Source organism: Pseudopodoces humilis, chromosome 13, assembly GCF_049639895.1.
Source record: "Pseudopodoces humilis isolate 2021_Gansu_Grassland_sample_001 chromosome 13, ASM4963989v1, whole genome shotgun sequence".
In the NCBI taxonomy this organism is placed as follows: domain Eukaryota; kingdom Metazoa; phylum Chordata; class Aves; order Passeriformes; family Paridae; genus Pseudopodoces; species Pseudopodoces humilis.
The window spans coordinates 9,889,581-9,908,095 of NC_142212.1; the positions used below are offsets into that span (position 1 = coordinate 9,889,581).

Below are 18,515 nucleotides of genomic sequence, written 5' to 3' on the forward strand. Positions count from 1 at the left end.
TCAGATAAGTGGACTGAGGAAGAAATGGGATTAGGGGAACAGAAACAGAAGAGACTTGCATAAAGCTTTTGAGAAAACTCTGAGGAGAAAACTTTTGAGAAAGAAGTTTGGGAAAACTTCTGAGGAGAACACTACAGCCACCAAAAAATGGGAGAAGGATGAAGACATAGGGGAGTACTAAAAGATTTCCCCATTTATTCCTCAGCTCAGCAGGGAATTTAAGGATCTTTTTGACTTCGAGCCCAAAATAGTTCAAATTATTTAAAGACCAACACTTTTTTTAAAGTACTTTGATGAGCTAGGCAGAAGACAGAGTTGCCAGGTATGTTTTATAAAAAGAATCTTACTGCTGTTAGTAAAGAACTTCTAAAAATCATGCTATACATATGTATATAAAATATATAGGACATTGTGGAACGCTTAAAGGTAAGGTTTGAAGGTAATTCCTTAGGCAGTGTAGAGCAGCCTGTCAGGAGCCACAGCTCCACACCATGCTGGGTCCCTCTGCTCCAGCAATACAAACACGCAGCCACAGCCTGGCCTGTGCCGTGGGTGCAGCCAGGGGTGATGAGTGAATCACTCCATCAAACACCAGGCAGGGCAGTACACACTGAGACATTCCCCAAGAGAGAAGGAAAGTGTACCTCTGCTTACTTTCTATGAATATTTTTGCCATTCCCCGAGAGAGAAGGAAAGTGTACCTCTGCTTACTTTCTATGAATATTTTTGCCATTTCCAAGTATTTGCTTTGCTTTCAATCTCTACACATCAAATGATAGTAAATTGCAAATGTACTAGTTCCAGATGAGCACAACTGGGGGTGAAATAGCTTTCCTTTGAAGCTGGAGCTACAGTCCACTTGAAAAACTTTAGGGAGAGCTACAGACATTTGCAAATGAGAACTGAATTTCTGACCAGGTGATTGAAAGCTTTCTGATTCATGAAACTTATTTGCAGAAGAGCTACGTAATCCATTAAGAGAGCAGCCAGTGAAATGGACCACCTCTGTAGCTAAGACAGCAATCACTGGGTAAACAGCTTATTAAAAGAATGTCATTATCTTCCAAATCAGCAGAAAAGCAACATAGATCTTTATAACTATATCTTAACATTAAAGAAATTATTCTAGGTTCTTTTCATTTTTTCACTGATTGGCACATGATCATGGATCTCAGTACACATCTCAAGTAGAGGGAAAAAGTGGGATCAGGATCCAGGGCTAAATCATTTTATTTCTGAACCATCCCTAGGAAGAGATGGTGAGGATCATTCATCCCACCTTGGCTCCACCACATGTTGTAACACTCTGGGAGCACTTCCCGTCTCTGTTGTCAGCCTCTTCTATTGATGCTTCCTCAGCCTCTTACCTGGAGTATATTTGGGAGTGCTGGTAGAAGAGCTGACAGCTCTGCATACACCAAAGCAATTTTCTTTTGGCAAATCAGGGCTTTCTGAGTGGCAGCGGGTGTCTGCTGGAACACAATACAGACACTGCCCCATAAATTTCCATATTGCACGCATGCAAAATGCATGTGTGTATTTTTCTGTTGTGGGCAGGGACTGAGACACCAGTCTGACACAACCCCAGCAGTGCTGTGTGAAGATGAGTAGTCAGGTGCATGAAAACAGACATGAGAAATCTGCAGGGATCTTTATGACATCAGTTATCTATGGACAATTTCAAAATAAAACATAAGCTGGACTTAAAAATTGAGAGCTTCAATTAGCTTTTTGTAGCATCTCATTTTTTTTTGCTTTATGCCTTGTGTGCCATGTGACCAGATACCATTCCAACATTTTTCTTCATATGTGGGAACTAGTGAAGTATGACAGCATACAGCTGGGTCTGTATGCTTCATAAGAGGAGAAAGGGCTTGGTTACAGAGAGTGAATCCCTGGCACATGCTATTAAAGTCTCTCTGGTGCAGAAAACCCAGATGTTGTCGTCTCTCCATCTCCCCCAGCTGTGACTGTGAAGTACTTCAGCACTTCAAGTGAAACTCTGGTTTATCCTTTTGCTTCATAAACCCCCCACTTATTTAAGCAGTTGGTAGCTTCCAGCACAGCTTGCATTTTAGAGTTATGGGTGATGTAAATTCAGCCTTGATGAAGCACTAAACTAACTGCTGCTCAGATGGAAAGGAGCTGCACTAAAATATTATTTCAGTGAAACCCACACTCAGTGGAGGCTGGAGAATGCATACTCTGTATTTATTTTTCTTTTTAATTGGGTTTTGTCATAGTAGAAATTTAGACTCTTAAGGACTGTCACTGCAATGTGAAATTACCTGTGGATGTAGCAGACCTGCAGATTCTTATACTCTCAGACAGATGTTGGCTGAGATCTATAGCTCTCAATAAGCACGCTTTCCACTTCTGCCTACTTTCAAGTACTGGTTTGTCACTGTAGTCATCCCAAGGGCAGCCCAGGAACTGCATAGGGCCCACATAAAATTAAGAAGTTAGTGCCCCCATCCTAGGTATTTAATCGAGAAAAAAAGCATAACCCTGCTTGTAAAGTAGTGCTAGATATTCTGACTTGGGCAGAAACAGAGACAGACACATGAGGGTCCCCAGTGGCAGTCTGACCCTGTGGGCAGCAGGAAAGGTGATGCTCAGTGCATGTGAAGGAAGGTCACTTGGCTGTGCTGCATGAAAAAAACCCTGTTAACTGCCCAGTGCAGTTCAAGCTTGCTGACTGAAGGCCAGTGTATAAAATATATGTCATTATTCTCCTCAGTTATCAAGACAGCCCTTCTCAGAGTACATACTTTCCTTCCATCCAGCTCATTAAATATCAGTCTTAAAAGCAAAACAAATGAAGTGAGAAAGCAAAAGCCAGCTCACTACTGAAATAGAAGTTTAATTGAAGAGTGCCAGCTGAGTTTCACATACATGGTCAAATATTCGTAATGAAAGGTTGCAATTATTTCCCTTCTTCCCTTTAAATATTCCAAATAGATGTCTTTTGGAGAGTCAAATCCAGTTGATTAGCCCAGGCTTTAAAGCACAAGAACTGTAGGGAATAGACCACAGAGCAAAGACCAAAGATCAAAAAACATTCCTTGAAAACAATCCTCCTTTAAAAAAAAAAAAAAAAAAGTGCAAAATCAATAGGTACAGTTACAGAACTTGTGTTCCACAAGGAAGCCCTTAATGGATGCTCAAGAGCATTGCTTCCAGCTGCCTTAAGAGCCTTGTAGAGAAATGAGAACAAAATTACCTTTATTTCACAGTAACAACAAAAGTCAGAGTTTCTAATATTGGATGGTTATTTACTGGAAGAACTTTCTACTGAGTTTGTTTAAAAACTTATTAAATCAGAGTTTGCCTCCTTGATCTTACACCTTCAACTGCACTTGATGACCAGAGGGGTTGCAATTTTAGGAACCGGTCACTGATTTTTACTGCTGAAGTTCATGGTTCTCACAACTCTGCTCTTGGCAGATGATAGCCTACCTATGAGCAATGGAAAGAAAAAAAGGATGGCAGAATAATGCAGAAATTATGCAAACACAAGAGTAAATGTTTAGGCTGTGATACACATTCTGCTTGGGAAATGTAAAGGAAGACAAGCAATTAGCTGTAAGGCTCATGGATTTACTCCTTTTCTATGTGTTTTCCTGAATTTGTTCCCCCCAAATCCCTTCTTGACTGAGCATTCCTCAGTGTCCTACTAGAGTTACCAGGAAAACTTACTGATCTTCCTTCTAACAGTTTTTACATGACAGCTTAATATTCCCACTGGATATTTATAGAATTAATGAAAAACAAAAGTCAGAATTGGAAAAGGTCTTTTGGATCATCCTCTCCATCTCTCTCTGCCATAAGCACTGCAGTCAAAAAAGCAGCAAAAAAAGCTGACATTTTTGCAGCCTAAAACAGGCTTGAAAGAGAAAATTGTGATGCTTTAAAATACAAATCCTGGAAGTAACTATGGATAAAATACCTTTATTTCTTTGCCTTTGTTTTTTATTCCACTTTTGTTGCTGCTTTTGTAGTTATCAAGGCCACTTCTTGCTGACAATAATTATTCTCATACAATATAGTTTAGTCTGATGTTTGTCCCTGACATTCAGTCTGTATTGCAGCATGCTGTCATTTACAACTGAGGCCCAAGAGCACCATGAGATTTCCAGTTCTCTTGTCTGTAATGCCCAGGCAGGGACAGATACACTGCAAGGGAGGCACCAGAGAACTGATGAACAGTTATTGTAATTCAAATGGCATAGCAGAACTAGTAACAATTTTCTCTCTAACCTACTGTCTTCAAGCCCTACAAAGGCTAACACTGCCTTCAGAAGCACTGTTTGAATTGTTCCTCTTCCCTGTGATTATAGCCAATTCTGTTGGTAGAAAATTAGCCTTATGATACTCCATTACAGCTATTCCCATTATATAAACATTTATTGTTTAGCACATTTCTCCTTTCCTGTAGCTGCAATGCTGATGTGCAGATAATACTCGTCTCATTTATTACTTTTTAGTTTGCATCCCCTTATTCATCTCTCAAGGAAAGTTTCCTGAGCTCTAAGATCCTGGTCACACCAGACTTTGTAATAAATAGGATTTATATGAAAATTTAAATAATTCTTCTTGTCTTTGGTAGAGACTGCCTACCAGCCGGATTGAAAGACCCATTTGTGACTTGCTGCCAAAGGATTTGTTTTCTACTAGCACGGGTTCAGGTCTATTAGCAAAGACAGGATGTCTTGGCTGTTATGTCTGTGCTTTGGATAATGTTTGCAGGAGCTGGTGTTCTTGGCTAATGGACCTTGGCTAATGGGATTTTGTTTCAAACAAAGGCTTTTCTGTGTTTTACCTTTGCATCAGTCAATTACAATCTGGCCCTTGTTTTTCATCAGCTGACTTAATCTATCTCTTAGCTTCCTGCATGGCTTAGTAGATCCAAGTGGGATAAGCAGCAAAGGAGGAATTTCCCTGGCTAGAGCTTTCTGTCATACACCTGCGGTGAGCTGAGCCCTGGGCTGCCATTGTGCCTGTGAGGCAAAAGGTCCCAGCAGCCCAGGCTTCACCCAGCACTGGAGCTTGCACAGCCAGATTGAAGAGCCACACACAAAGGCTGGACAACCTTGGCTTTCAACCACAGAAGTCCAGAGCACCAGCACTGTCAAATTAAGCATCATCAGATAAGCACAGTTCAAAGGCAATTATGTCCTTAAGCACATGTTGCCCTTTCCTCTTTGTGGGACTCAGCTGTGATCCAGAGCCAATGCAGCATTTGCTTCAGTCTCTGCAGAATCTGGAGGCACTGAACTTCTATTGGCTCACTAAGTCTGGAGGAGGAGGGATAAGATCCCGAGGGTTCAGCCGAGCAACGAGGCAAACATCGTAACTGTCGTGCATGAGGACATCGGTGGCCACCACGTTCCACTGGTTCTCCCACGTATCCAGCTCAAGGATCTCTTTGGTGATAACTTCATGACGAGCTGAAAAACAAAGGCAACAGCAGCGGGCATCAGGGGCAAGTCAAAAAGGATCAGAGAGATTTGGGCAGTTGTTATTATGAACCTTCTGAAATGGGAAATTAAAAGGTAATTTCTGTGATACTAACACTGTGCAAAGAGCACGTGAGTTGTCAACATACAGCAAATTAAATAGTGCAGACGGAAATCTTCACAGTGCATTCAGTTCTCACACTCTGGGTGCCAGGTGCAGCTGCAAAGACAAAAGCATCAAGTGCTCCATCTTTTACAAGTATGCAGGTGGCATTTTATCCTGCAGTCAATTGTCAGATGCTCATCTTTTAGAGACAGAGTATTGCCTCTTGTTCACAAGTGTGCCTGCATGCGGTGTGGTCTTTTCTTTGCCCCGACCAAGATGCAATTCTCAGCCTGCAGGAAGCACTCCAATACTATGGCTTTTCTTGGATGCACAATCTGGACATCCTGTGATTTAGGGAGAAATAAAGACAGAAAAAAAACAACAACCCAAGGGTCTAAATGCACTTTAGGTGTTCCAAAATGCTGAGGAATTTGTCATGGACAGGCAGGTTAGAAGAATGCCATTAAATCACAGCCAATCTCCAGACAAGAAGCTTTTCACAAAGACACAAAAAATGAAAGAATCACCACAAAGCAGTGAACCAGCAGTGCTATACTGAAATTCTTACATGACCAGAAACCTTTTCTTTGCTAACAACAGTCCTGAGCTCTGCAACAATTGTTACTCAAAGCCAATGTTTCCTAAAAATAAAACCATCTTTCATTTCTGCTCACTTTTTCTTTTCATCTTAAAGTTGCTTTCTCACAGCAAGTGACCTTAGCCTAAACTTTCCTTACTTTGAGCTGAAGACATGCACGTGCTTTGCCATCAGATGGGCCTTGGGAGGGATGTATTAAAAGCCAGGTCTCAGACTTCCAAGGACACTTCACAGATAATGGGAAAAGAACCATCATAGCAAGAAACGTATACCCAATGCTGTTTTACTGAGTCTTAAGAGACAGGTGACAGGATAAAATTTACAGGCTCCAGAGTGAGATTCCCATTCAGCTATCCCTTATGGGAAGTGATTTTATACAAAAAATCCTGCAGCAACAGCCCTGCCTCACATTTATCAATTGTACCTCATGGTTTAGGCACTGCTCTTGTGTGAAACTGATGCTAAGGGATTGAAGAAGGGCAGAAGAATGAAAGCAGAGGAGTTTTCATCCAGAGACACAGGTTGTTTCTCAGGTTAGAAACAGATTATATATTTCTCCAGGAGACAGCAACCCTGGGGGTTTAGTACCCCCAAGACAATGCTGTTATGCTTTAGGTTCCATGCAAATAATAATGTTATAATAATGTTGTGTGATGGGATTTAAAATATCCCTAAGGCTCCCTTGCAAGGGGGAGCTTTGGGAGGTGAGGAGGTCAAATGGAAACAAGACTTCTCCTCCTCCCAGGAGCTGGCTTCCTTGCTGAGTGGATACAGGACAGCTCTGTTTTCTGCAGGTCCTGAACATGCACAAGTTTTGTGGACATTTCTGCATATTTTTGTTATGCTTATCTAAGGAAATCCCCCACTAGTCATTCACCATTGCCCTCTTTCATCTGGATAAAGGAGGGCAGCACAGCATTTCTACCCCTGCTTCAACAACCTGTTCTCATTTCTTCCCGTGTTGTGTCACAATTTATTGTGGTATGATTTTTGTTGGTCCACAGCCAGACCTCTGGGGCTCTCATAGATCTCCACAAAGATCTGTGAGATCTATCTCCAGAAGCTTATTCTCCACGAGCTTTGAGTAAGATTTCAGGATATAATCTCATCTGAATAGTCTTTGTTCCATTCCTTTCTGTGAAACAAGTTGTGATGGTTTGCTTTTTGAACCTGGAGCTTTATAGGCGAATAATAATACAGTGGGAGGCTGCACCCATTCAAGATAGAAGACAGCAAACTGCTAAAAAAAGCCATTTACAAGTGAAGAGAGAAGACATGACTGAAAAAGAGCAAACAAATAGCACGTGCCAGTGCCAGCAAACTCCTGTATGACCCTGCAAGAGTGAAGAGGTTTTTCCTGAGGCAAATACAGAAACACAAACAGACCAAAGCTGTGACGTAGGAGGCTCCTGTCTCTGTGGGTTTTTTTATTAGTCTCTTTTATGCAATAAATTTTTGTGCCTGGATTTTCTTTGGCATGGATGATGACAAAAATGAGACAATCAGAGGAAAAATAATCAAATGCTGGAACCAAGACATTCCATGAGTGATTGCAACACTTCAGAAAAAAAAAAATTCATAATTAAAACATCAAAGGCAGATTCAGCAACCCTTCCTTACAAGCCTTGCTGTGTTTTTTCCTGACCCTGGGTGACTCTCAACCTTTATGTCCCTTGTTCCCTTTTTCTGTGGGATATTCTGACTGGTTTTGTTCTACTCTAGAAATTCTGTTTTCCAGCACATGGAGTGTTAGTTAACTCTTAACCCTTGGGAGATAAAAAGAGTATTTTTTTTTAAACGAGGGAAGCAGTAATTTCTCTAGCCTTATCTTGTTTAAAGGAAATTAAACAGCATCCTTTAGATGAGAAAGTTCATGTGAGGCAAAGCATTACTTAAAATAGTCACACTTCAGAAAAAAAAATTACACCTTTTCTATTTAAAAGAGAAATGAGTTGAAGAACTTCAGTTCTCAAGCCTTATTTTTTAAATTTATTTTTTCCCTTAGTTTTTCTTGGTAAGAACAACAGAAAAGGTGGTGCTTTTCAAAGAGAATAACACCTTTGATTCTAGGCTGTAATGCTGGATTTGGGCTTTAATCCAAATAAACAGTTTGAAGGTACAAATAATTCCTGATTCTTCTTCATTGATTTGCCTTGTTTAATTGCAATTTTTAAAAGGCAATATCTTAGCAGCCAATATTGCTCACAGGAGAATCATGTGACACATACAAAAAGAAATTTGCTGTATTAGAGAGAATACCTTCTTAAAAAGCCACCCCACATGCCTCTCTGTGCTCATAGCATTATTCTGTCTCACCAGACAACCACTTTATAGGAAATGAAATATTCCTTATAGGAATGAAGGGATTTCACTCATTTTATTTCTACAAAATGAGGCAGTGCTTTTCTGCACATTCTTGTTTAACCATGAGAAGTTTTAAGAAACTTTCTTACACTGTTTTTCTGCACAGGATTTAAACCTCTTTATATTAGAATTATTCCAACTGTACAAACCTAACCCTGATGCTGATCCTTTTCTAGCAGTAAAACTGTGATTTATTCATACTCAGGAAAGAAAGACTCTACACCAGCAAATGGTTCATTAATCCCAGCATAACTTAATCCCCACCAGAAACTGTGATATGTTAAAAACAGTCAGAAATCTTTTGGTACATTTTTGTCTTCTTGATGTACAAGTGCAGACTGAAGGTTAACAATGAGCCCACAAATCCATTTCTTCCCAGTGACAAGACTTAAATTACACCTGAAAATATTTAATTTATAAGTGTTAAAATTGTATTTTATATATGCAAATATAGTAATCAAAGCAAAATTAGTCTAATCTTTAACTTTTATATTCTGGTCTGCAAACAAAACACTTTCCCACAATTTTTCATATTATTTTTTTCCTTGAATGTGCAGAAAGAAGAAGAAAAAGATTAGTTTTCAGTAAGTGATTGCCTACACTCCATATACACAATCATGTTTTTTCTTGGAAAGGTTTGTGATTCACTCCCCAAATATGACCAGACTTCATTTTATGCCATAAGTTTTCTCATGCCATTTGAATCAGGATTGAACATAAAACAGGATGAACGATTCTTGGAAAGACCCACAGAGTGACTGCAGGCAACATAAATATTTGATGTGCTTTTTCATCTGTTTTCTTGGGGGTTTGTTTGTTTGGTTGGTTTGTTGTTTTGTTTTTTTTTTTAACCACATTCCAATTCTGATTTGGAGGCTGGAAAGGAAGGAACCACTTTCCATATGACAATAGTATTTATTACCATTTTTGGTCTCTTTTTTTGACCTTTCTTTCTCTTTCTCATTTATAACTGAAAATTCAGGTACAATTATTTGGTTTTGAGTTGGGAGGGTTAAAGGGGGGCAGATGTAGGAGAATTAAGCAATATGCTTAGGAGGTAGAAAATCCATATTTCCACCCAGGACTACTAACCATTAAGCTATTATGTTTGTAAGCCAAGATAAATAAACTCACTCTGCTGTAGCCTGCTCATTGTCTAGAGAACTGAACTAAAAAAAACCAAAAAACAAATTCATTCTGAATTTCCATTCACTTGAGTTAAATCTACGTCAAGTTTGCTGAAATATGGCTGAAATTTCATTGTTTCTTCCAGAAGCCCATTGACATCAGCTGGAAAGTTGAGAGCAGGTGCCATGTCACAAGTCATGATGCCTCTGCATCAGTGCAAGGCTGAGCTATCCAAAGCATTTTGGGACAAGTTCACCTGCCTTTTAGCAGTGACAGAGCAGTGACACCTTGTGTGCTGGGGAAAGCCTCAGTGTCACATCTGTCCTTGAGCTCTGTGTCCTGGGACATCTTCACACAGGCCACTTGTTTGAGCTCCTCCTGATGCTGGTTCTCAGGTTGATACAACATTTTTTCCTTTCCAGTTTGAAGGTTCCCAATATGCTCTGTATTCTTCTGCAGTATATCAATCTATATAAATAAAAGGACACCAAACCTGCAGCACTTGAACTGCTGTCTTTTCTGCTCTTGTGATGGAAAAAAAAACACCTGAATATCACAAGGTGCTTGCCAATTCAACAATCCTTGAAATATTTACTCAGGTGTTTCTTTCACCTGTCCACCCCGTTCTTGACAGCAAACAGCTGCCCAGAGCTGCCTTGAAGCATTTCAGCCCCCACTGCTGTTTTTTACCTGTTTTGTCATGCCATTATCTGCACCAGAGAATGATTTCAAACATATGGGACTAGCCTCTGCTACTTATCTTCCTCGCCACTAATAGCTGCTTCCATAATTACATGAGGCAGAGTTAGGTGACCTGGGAATTCATATTTGTGTTGCAATGGGATAGAAGTGCATTTAGATCATTACTACCAGATGTCCTGGCTTCTCATTTGCAGTAGGAAAAATAATAAGTTCATCAAGTCTGTGGTCTTCAATCCCATTTGTGCGTGTGAGCCGCTCCCTAACTCCACCAGCCTCTCTAGCGAGACACAGCCAGCCCCCTTGTGAGGTCAAGGACATCCATCATCTGTGCCTGTGGGCAGAAGCAGGCAGAGAATACACAGGAGAGGCAACTTGGCTTGGCTGTTTAACACGCTGGCCAGCCTTCATGATGTGAAGTACCAAGGCAGTGTATCTCACCAGACACACCCAAAGCTGGGAGGAAGGTTGGGGCTTGAATTTAGCACTGTGACAGCTTATTGCTTTCCCAGCACCTGCATGGAGTAAGGTAAGATATTCATTCTCATAGACAGATCCTCTTTCCTCCTGATCTGCCGTGCAGTTCTTCAGGACCATAGTTTCATGATCCACCCATTCACTCACAAATCAATGGGTAATAAAATAAAATAAAAAAAAATATATATATATAAAATGGGCTGGCCTACAGAGGGGAGCTTCTAATTCAGTTGCTTCAACTGTTATCCTTGGGATTAACCCAGCTGCTTAAGCTTTTAAAATCTTTCAGATTTTGCCTGCTCTTCATGGCCAAGGCCTCTTTCAGGCACAATCTTACAAGTAGGTGTTAGCAGGATCAAAGGAGCACAGGTTACAGAGGCAGCAAGTCAATGCAATGTGAACTCATATAGGTAAAAACAGCAAATCAGAGTAAGAACTATTTGGCTCAGCCCATCCTGAAAGACTAAATGCCTTACAATAGGTTAATATATAATTTATAGAAGATATAAAACATGTTTAGACTGTGTGCACAGCAGGCAGTTTTGAACACAAAGAAGATGTCATACATGGCTACAAGCCATGTTTCTAAACAACCTATTGACCTCTTCAGCAATTAATTAAAATGCATTAAAATATCTATTAATCATTCATTAACTCTTTATAAACAATAAATGAGCCTCAGTAAGAGGCAGGACTGAATAGCTAATATCACTCTTCTGGAGAGTGAGAAGGTCAAATTTAGATGTGAAATGAGCAGGTGCTGCTGCCCAGCAATTCCCCTGACCTGATTTGGCCTCATTTATGGCAGCACATTTCCAGCTAATGAGCAGGGTAGATGAGCAGCCCTCCCTGGGCAGGCAGCATCTGCAGAGGTCTCTCCCAGTGCCAGCAGCTCATGCTGGTGCTGGGGGAGAATTTGGTGAAAGGTCAAGCTGCATTCTTTGGGGTGGCTTTGAGCTGCAGAGCCCTGAGCAGAGTCCTGTGCTGAGCAAAATACAAGGGCCCTGAATCCCTTCCACTGGTGGGAATATTTATTCTAATGGCAACAACTGTGGGCAGGAGAACTTTAATTATTCATCTGTGCACACTAAATTTTAACAGAGGGAAACAAACAGTGCTGCAGATAAGCAGCCCAGGGTTTGAACTTCTGCTTTATTTAGCTGGGAACATGGGAAGGTGCTGGAGAACCAGGTTTTGTTCCAATCTCTCAACCCCCAAGCTTCACAAGTGCAGTATTTAATGTGCCAGACTCCTTAATATGTCTATATTTAATTCCAGTAATGTTCCATAACCACTATAATAAAAAACAAGCACTAGAATGATTCTCCATCTAAATCACATAATGGAGGAGACTAAAGGGAACAACTTTTATGGGAGATTAGTCAAAATAAATAACTATTAAGCTAGTCCACTGTTTGAAGTGGGCAGTGTGGAGATAGAAATTCATTAGCTCAGCTGTAATACAGTAATTATGACACAATTCTGCACTACTGCAAGCAGAGCTGCTTCTATTCCAATGCATGGATTGCAGATTATGTAAATGAGGAAGAATAGGCTAGAAAATTAATCCATGGTAAATTTTGGGGTTTTTTTTTGGTTTATTTTAAGAATCAAAATTAATACAAGTAATAGGACTCTATCACTAACACCTATCCTGGGTTACAGTTACAAGCACAAAATAATTTAGATTCTTGCATGTCTGTTTCATAGATATTTCTTCTCTTTTCTCTTCCTCTGGCTGTAGCACTATTCAAGTGAAAAGTTAATTTCTACTTGATATCAGTAAGTAAATAACAAAACTGTATTAAGCAGCCCTGGTCCCACATGAGACTAAACACATTACAGAAATTTTCAACATATATGGTAGGGAAGCAGTACATTCACCTTCTCTGCTCTAAGCTACATAGGAGGGAGATGGCAAAACTGACAGCTCAGAGACAGACAGTTCTACAAAAAGCCCCATTACCTGAAGAAATAAGACCTTTTAGGGGATATACGCTGCTAAGAGCAGATCTATTAAACATTTCATAATTTTCATTGAGGTGGTTGTACCTGTACTTTGCACATCAGCTGATGTCACATGGGTGACAGTATCACAGTAAAGGTGGCATTTTAGTTAACTTCATAGAATCCCTTAGGCTGGAAAATCCCTCTAAGATCACCAAGTCCAATCATTAGCCCAGCACTGCCAAGCCACCGCTAACTCACGTCCCTCAGTGCCACAACTGCAAGGCTTTCAAACACCTCCAGGGATGGTGATTCCACCACTGTACTGGGCAGCCCATTTCGGTGCTTGAAGGTGCTTTTAGCCAAGAAATTTTCCTTAATATCCAATCTAAACCTCCCTGGCATAACTTGGGGCTGTTTCCTCATCTTGTCACTTGTTACACCTGGGAGAAGAGCCAACCCCCACCTGGCTGTAATCTCCTTTCAGGTGTTGAAGAGCCATAAGGTCCCCCCTGATCCTCCTTTTCTCCAGGCTAAACACTCCCAGCTACTGCCAAGGAGACTTGTGCTCCAGCCCCTTCCCCAGCTCCAGTGCCCTTCTCTGGGCACACTCCAGCACCTCAATGTCTTTTGTGTACTGAGGGGCCCAAATCTGAACCCAGGATTTGAGCTGTGGCCTCAACAGTGCCCAGTGCAGGGGGACAATCGCTGCCCTGGTCCTGCTGGCCACACATTGCTGATGCAGCCAGAATGCTTTGAGTAAAAAAAAAAAAAAAAAATCAACTCTGCATTTAAGTTTCCTTCTTTCAAATCTAAGAAACAGCCAGCTGGACTACCATCTATAGCCTGAAACTAAAGCCACACTTCCCAGCCACCAGATACAGGCTACAAGTGACAGTGACAGCAGATGACATGGTTCCAGCAAGTAGGCACACACCCTTTCATTCCTTTTACCAGAAAAACATATTTATAATGCTCAGAAGCAGACAAAAAGAAAGGGAACCTGATCTGGCAGGCATTTTACAAGGGTGCAATCCTGCATACCTGAAGAGCTGCTCCCCCCTCCATCAGGGAGCCACACTAATGAGGCTGCTTCTGCTGCGCACAGGCTGATGTCAGTAGCTGTCAGCCTGTGCAGGTTGACAGGTTTTTGTTCAATGAAGAGAAAATAAAGCATGTCAACAAGAATACTGTACAGTCAGGCTGTAAAGGCTGGTTTAAAATCCACGCTTACAGCAGGAAATGTGGCAGTATTTTAGCAGAAATCTGTCTGGCTGTTGCACACTGAGCCCTGCTGAGTATTCATACTAGGGGTAATGTTTTCCCTCTGTGCTGAACTATAAACTAATGGAAAAAAATTAAAAAGTGTCTGATTATCTTGATGAATGGTACAACAGTGCTAGAAAATGACAACACTCATGACACAAGGCTTCATGAGCTGGCTGGAGCTGAGGCAAACATGTTAACGGCTCCTGTTTACCATAGTAGTTTTAGTGGAAAATGAGCTAATTTGTATAAGCTGCTGGATAACAGATGAATAAACTGTTTGTATAAACTACTGGCCATCAGATGTTTCCTCCTTGCTAAGGATTTAAAATAAGTGGTTTTTTTAATTATTTCTGACTGTAAAAACATACAACATTCATTAGCTTGTGATAACAATACAGAGTCTGTCAGGTGTTTGCACCATCAAACCATAGACACCAAGTTCCTGATGTGTTTGGTCTAGGTAAGCCAAGCTAGAGTCCCTCACATCCTGATTTAAATATGAAGCTTTAGGAGAAGGAGAGCTCCTCAGGATTCTGAATTTCTTTCTGCTCCTTCAGAGCAGACATAAAGCACCAAGGATCTGAATCTCCCTCTGAAGTGTCTGTGGTTCTCCATCTGCTGCAGGGAGCCTGGGGTTACCGAGGCCTTAGGTGTAGGCACTGCAGAGAAGTGTCTAAGCTTCAGTTGAATTAATCCCCTTTCCTCTTCCATGGTCAGAACCATGACAAGCTTCTAACCTGAACCTCTAACAGCAGGGGAAGCCTTACAGGCTTTACCAACATATCTCAACATTTTAAAATATTCCTTGCAGTTCAGAGGAAGCTTGAACACACTCATTTTTTAGAAGGACTCCTATTGCTACTGTCAGCTGGCCAGGCTGACTTCCCTCTCAAGTCACTGCAGTTCTTCTTCCTTTTCTCTTGGGGATGGTGTTAGGGCTGCACCATTTGTCCTCCCTTCAGGCAGACAAGCACTTGTGACAGGAAATACATATGGAATGGGAATCCTGCCATCACAAAACTTCAGTTGTCATGTGGGACTTAGAAAATCCAGTAGCTGAGCAGTACTCATCCTTTCTTGCAAATTTCAGACCCTTTAAGCAGTTAACAGCTGCTTTTCAGCTTTGGCTACAGCATCTCTGGGCTCCAGTGATCCACTTAGGTCTATACACATGCAGGAAAGCATACAGAGCATGATACATATCAGTAAAAAATGAACATGCAACATCTTTGCTAGGTCACCTTCCTGCTGAATCAGGAGTGGGTTTAAGCAAAAGCAAAGGCAAGTGAAAGCTGAAGAGATTGGCACAGATCTATACTATACAAGGGGTTAGTTTCAGCCCCATAGGCTAAGACTTTCATTGCAGCAGTGATTTTGGCTTCTTTTCCTTTCTTTTCCCTCTGCTGTGCTTATTCTTGAATGATCACAGCAGTCCTTTGGCGTTCAGTAGGCAGAAAACCCAAAGACTACAGCTGTGCTTCCAGCTTGTTCCAAGAACTCTACTTGGATGAAACTAAATTACAATGTTTTGTAAAATTGGAATATCCTCTTTTGGTTGCATCCCTCACAAAAAGCAAAGTGACATGCCAAGAAGCCCAAAGACCAAAACCAAACAAACACATTCTAAAATAATACTATCTTCTATTAAAGCAGCAGCAGCACATGCTGTTCTGTACCTTGAAGCTGTTGAACAGCTGTAATTGTGAAAGTGCAGAGTCAAGTCACCCTCTCCAAGGATGTCCCATGTGACAGTAATAAACCTCTCACTGCACCCTTCATCCTCAAAGAGTACATCAGGCAAGAGCCCTTTCCAGCATGCACAGAACATGTGGCCAGGGAGAGAGGGCAGCCAGGTGACATCTTCATGTTCAGCTTATGGTCTCTGCCCACTCTTGTCCTGATGGTAGCTAGAAGCCATTACTGTGACAATTTAGAAAGCCCTTTTCCTATAGTAACTTGAAAGTCACATTAAGATGCCTGTCTTTAAGGCACAGGTTCCTCTCAACTCCTAAATTATATGGTTACACTTGATTTGACAGTGAGACTCTTATTTTGCCTGCCTTGTTAATAGACACCATAGCAATGTCTAACAACACAAGTATACACTACTTTTTACTGGTGTACAGAATGCACATGTAGGGGGTCAGAATTCAGGTTGCACAGATAACTGCAAAACCGGCATTTTCTAACTTTGACTTCTTATTTCCAATCTAAATAACGCTATTAGTGCAGAGGAGTTCTATGCATAATGATAGATTACAATAGTAGAGGGAGGAATCAGGATCCCATTGAACTAGCATTATACAAATATACAAAAGATGGCCTTCTTGAAATCCACAGGAAGACTTTTAACCTCTCCCAGAACAACCACTCTTTATACATGACTCAGTGACAGAATGTGGTGTTATTGTACAGAAAGTGTTTTTATGGCTCTGAAGTTACCCTAGTCAGAAAATCTCATATTAATCTGTTAGTCATCTGGAACAAAATTGCTTCATTTTTCAGTGCTAATGATCACAGAGTCATCAGATTGTTTAGGGTGGAAAAGACCTGTAAGATCATCCAGTCCAACCATTAACCCAGCACTGCCAAGCCCACCACTAAACCATGTACCCAAGTTCCTCATCTACGCATCTTTTATATCCCTCCAGGGATGGTGACTCAACCATTTCCCATGATTAGCCTTTTGAAATTTTTACCCACTAACTTTAGGCTCTTTCATAGAGCTGCTGAGAAAAAGACAACTAGAATGGCACAAGGTCTGCAATGGAAATACGGTGAGTTGTTGTAAGCATAATTTCTCTGATGTCACAGAACTTCCGTCAGAAATGACATGAGAACCTGCCTGCTAGGGAGCTGCCAAACAATTCTTTTCAGGAAGCAGCTTCCTCAAACAGTAGCAAATGAAAGCAGAAGGCAGGTTGTGAACTAGCTGATGAAAATCACCATTCTGAAATAACAGCAGCTTTAAGTTTAGAGGTTGTTATACAAGTAAAAGTGTAATGAGAGGGATGGATCTCCCAGTGATACCATGTGACCATTCCTGGTCAACAGTGAGGCTGACATGATATTTATTAGCAGTGGATAACTGCTATTGCTATCTCTGCTATTGCTTTCTCCTAGAAAGGAAATTGGGGTGGGAGCTGTATGTAGCAGAATCATGTAAGTGTGCTCGTTTTGCAATCCTTTGCATTTATAATGGAAAAAAAAAGATAGGTTTTATGCACTGGAGATCTAGACAAAGCTAAGCAAACTCAAAAGGAAGAAGACTTAAAAGAAAGGTGTCCATGGGGCTGGGATTATTTAAAACCACCAGATCTGGAAATTTAGTCTCTGTATCTTAGTTCCCTACCCAGGGTACTCATTAAGTATACAAGTTTCTCAATGCTGATTACAAAAAGCATGTAAATAAGTAGGCAGAATGAGATAACATAGCTAAGGACTGATGGATAAGGCCTTAATCTTCCACAAATATGCCCAAGTTCTCTAAGGTCCATAAAACACTAAGCTACTCATTTCTGTGACTCTAAATGTAAATCCTGAATAATTCTGCTGAGGTTTTAGATTTGGACAGGTTCAGTGCAGATCAGAAACATCCTTAAATTTCTGTGTTTTTTTAAGGGAAAAAAGGAAAAGTCAAATAGAATCCAATTCATATTGACATTAGGGGCTGGCAGTCCAAAGGGCAGAATCAGGTCTGTGGCTCCAGGGCCAGTGCCACCTGATAGGGCTGACCACTCATCAGGTCAATCTGTGTCCAGTGAAACTGATTTTAACTACACAGAGAATGCTGGACTCATGTTAGTACCTGCTCCATGAAATCCTCCACAGAGGTACAGCTTCCCTTCCACAGAGCCTGCACTGGTAGAGTTTGTCCGCAAGGAGAGGAGGGGAGAAGGCATAGGGGGTCCATCCCTCCAAAAGTCTCCATCAGGGTTATAAATCTCCACTGCATCAAGGCATTTCCGTGTCTGTCCTCTGTCATAACCAAGGCACCCAATTCCTCCTGCAAAAGATACATAGGTCAAATGTAGCAGTCCCCTGTTCTGCTGTAAAATACAGTGCTGGCTGCATTTTCTGTTTACATCTTCTCATCTCCCACTCTTTCCTCTTTGCAGCTTCAGAAGTTTGTGAGAGAGCACAAAGCAGAAGCTACAGCACATTATCCACAGACACCGAAGCAAGATCTTCTCTGAAGTCTCATATCAAAGGAAGGACAAGCAGAATGTCTTCAAAACACAAAGGTATTTTGTTTTGTTTTCTTCCCATATAGTAGAAATTATCATAATTGTTTGTTCTATTTGCTGGACAAATTTCAGTGGATCAAAACCTATATTTCGAATACCATTGGTGGATTTGACCCTCACACATTGCCAACAATTATTTGCATTTGTTGGTTAGTTCTCATCAATAAAAGAAAAAATATTACACCTATCTCTTACAGCAAATTACACCTGTCTCTTAAGGC

General features: G+C 40.9%; 2 protein-coding genes across 3 annotated transcripts in view; one reads left to right on the forward strand and one right to left on the reverse strand.

Moving 5' to 3' along the window:
• Nucleotides 1–2,999: 2,999 nt before the first annotated feature.
• The window catches only part of KBTBD12 (kelch repeat and BTB domain containing 12), a 39,799-nt gene continuing 24,283 nt past the window's right edge, over nt 3,000–18,515 (reverse strand). Inside the window, exons 5-6 of the mRNA XM_005522259.3 lie at nt 17,856–18,053; nt 3,000–5,450 (exon numbers count right to left, since the gene is read on the reverse strand). Of these exons, the coding sequence (XP_005522316.3) occupies nt 5,281–5,450; nt 17,856–18,053 (368 nt within the window). The 3' untranslated portion in view covers nt 3,000–5,280. The remainder of the gene's footprint in view (nt 5,451–17,855; nt 18,054–18,515) is intronic.
• Nucleotides 17,792–18,515, forward strand: part of MGLL (monoglyceride lipase) — a 102,035-nt gene continuing 101,311 nt past the window's right edge. The window contains exons 1-2 of one of the 2 annotated variants that reach the window (XM_014251654.2): nt 17,792–17,880; nt 18,166–18,291. In XM_014251654.2, coding sequence (XP_014107129.2) covers nt 18,273–18,291 — 19 coding nt within the window. In that variant the 5' untranslated portion in view covers nt 17,792–17,880; nt 18,166–18,272. Of the gene's footprint in view, nt 17,881–18,165; nt 18,292–18,515 lie in introns of those variants that run through there. The other variant, XM_088061680.1, reaches the window with a different exon arrangement.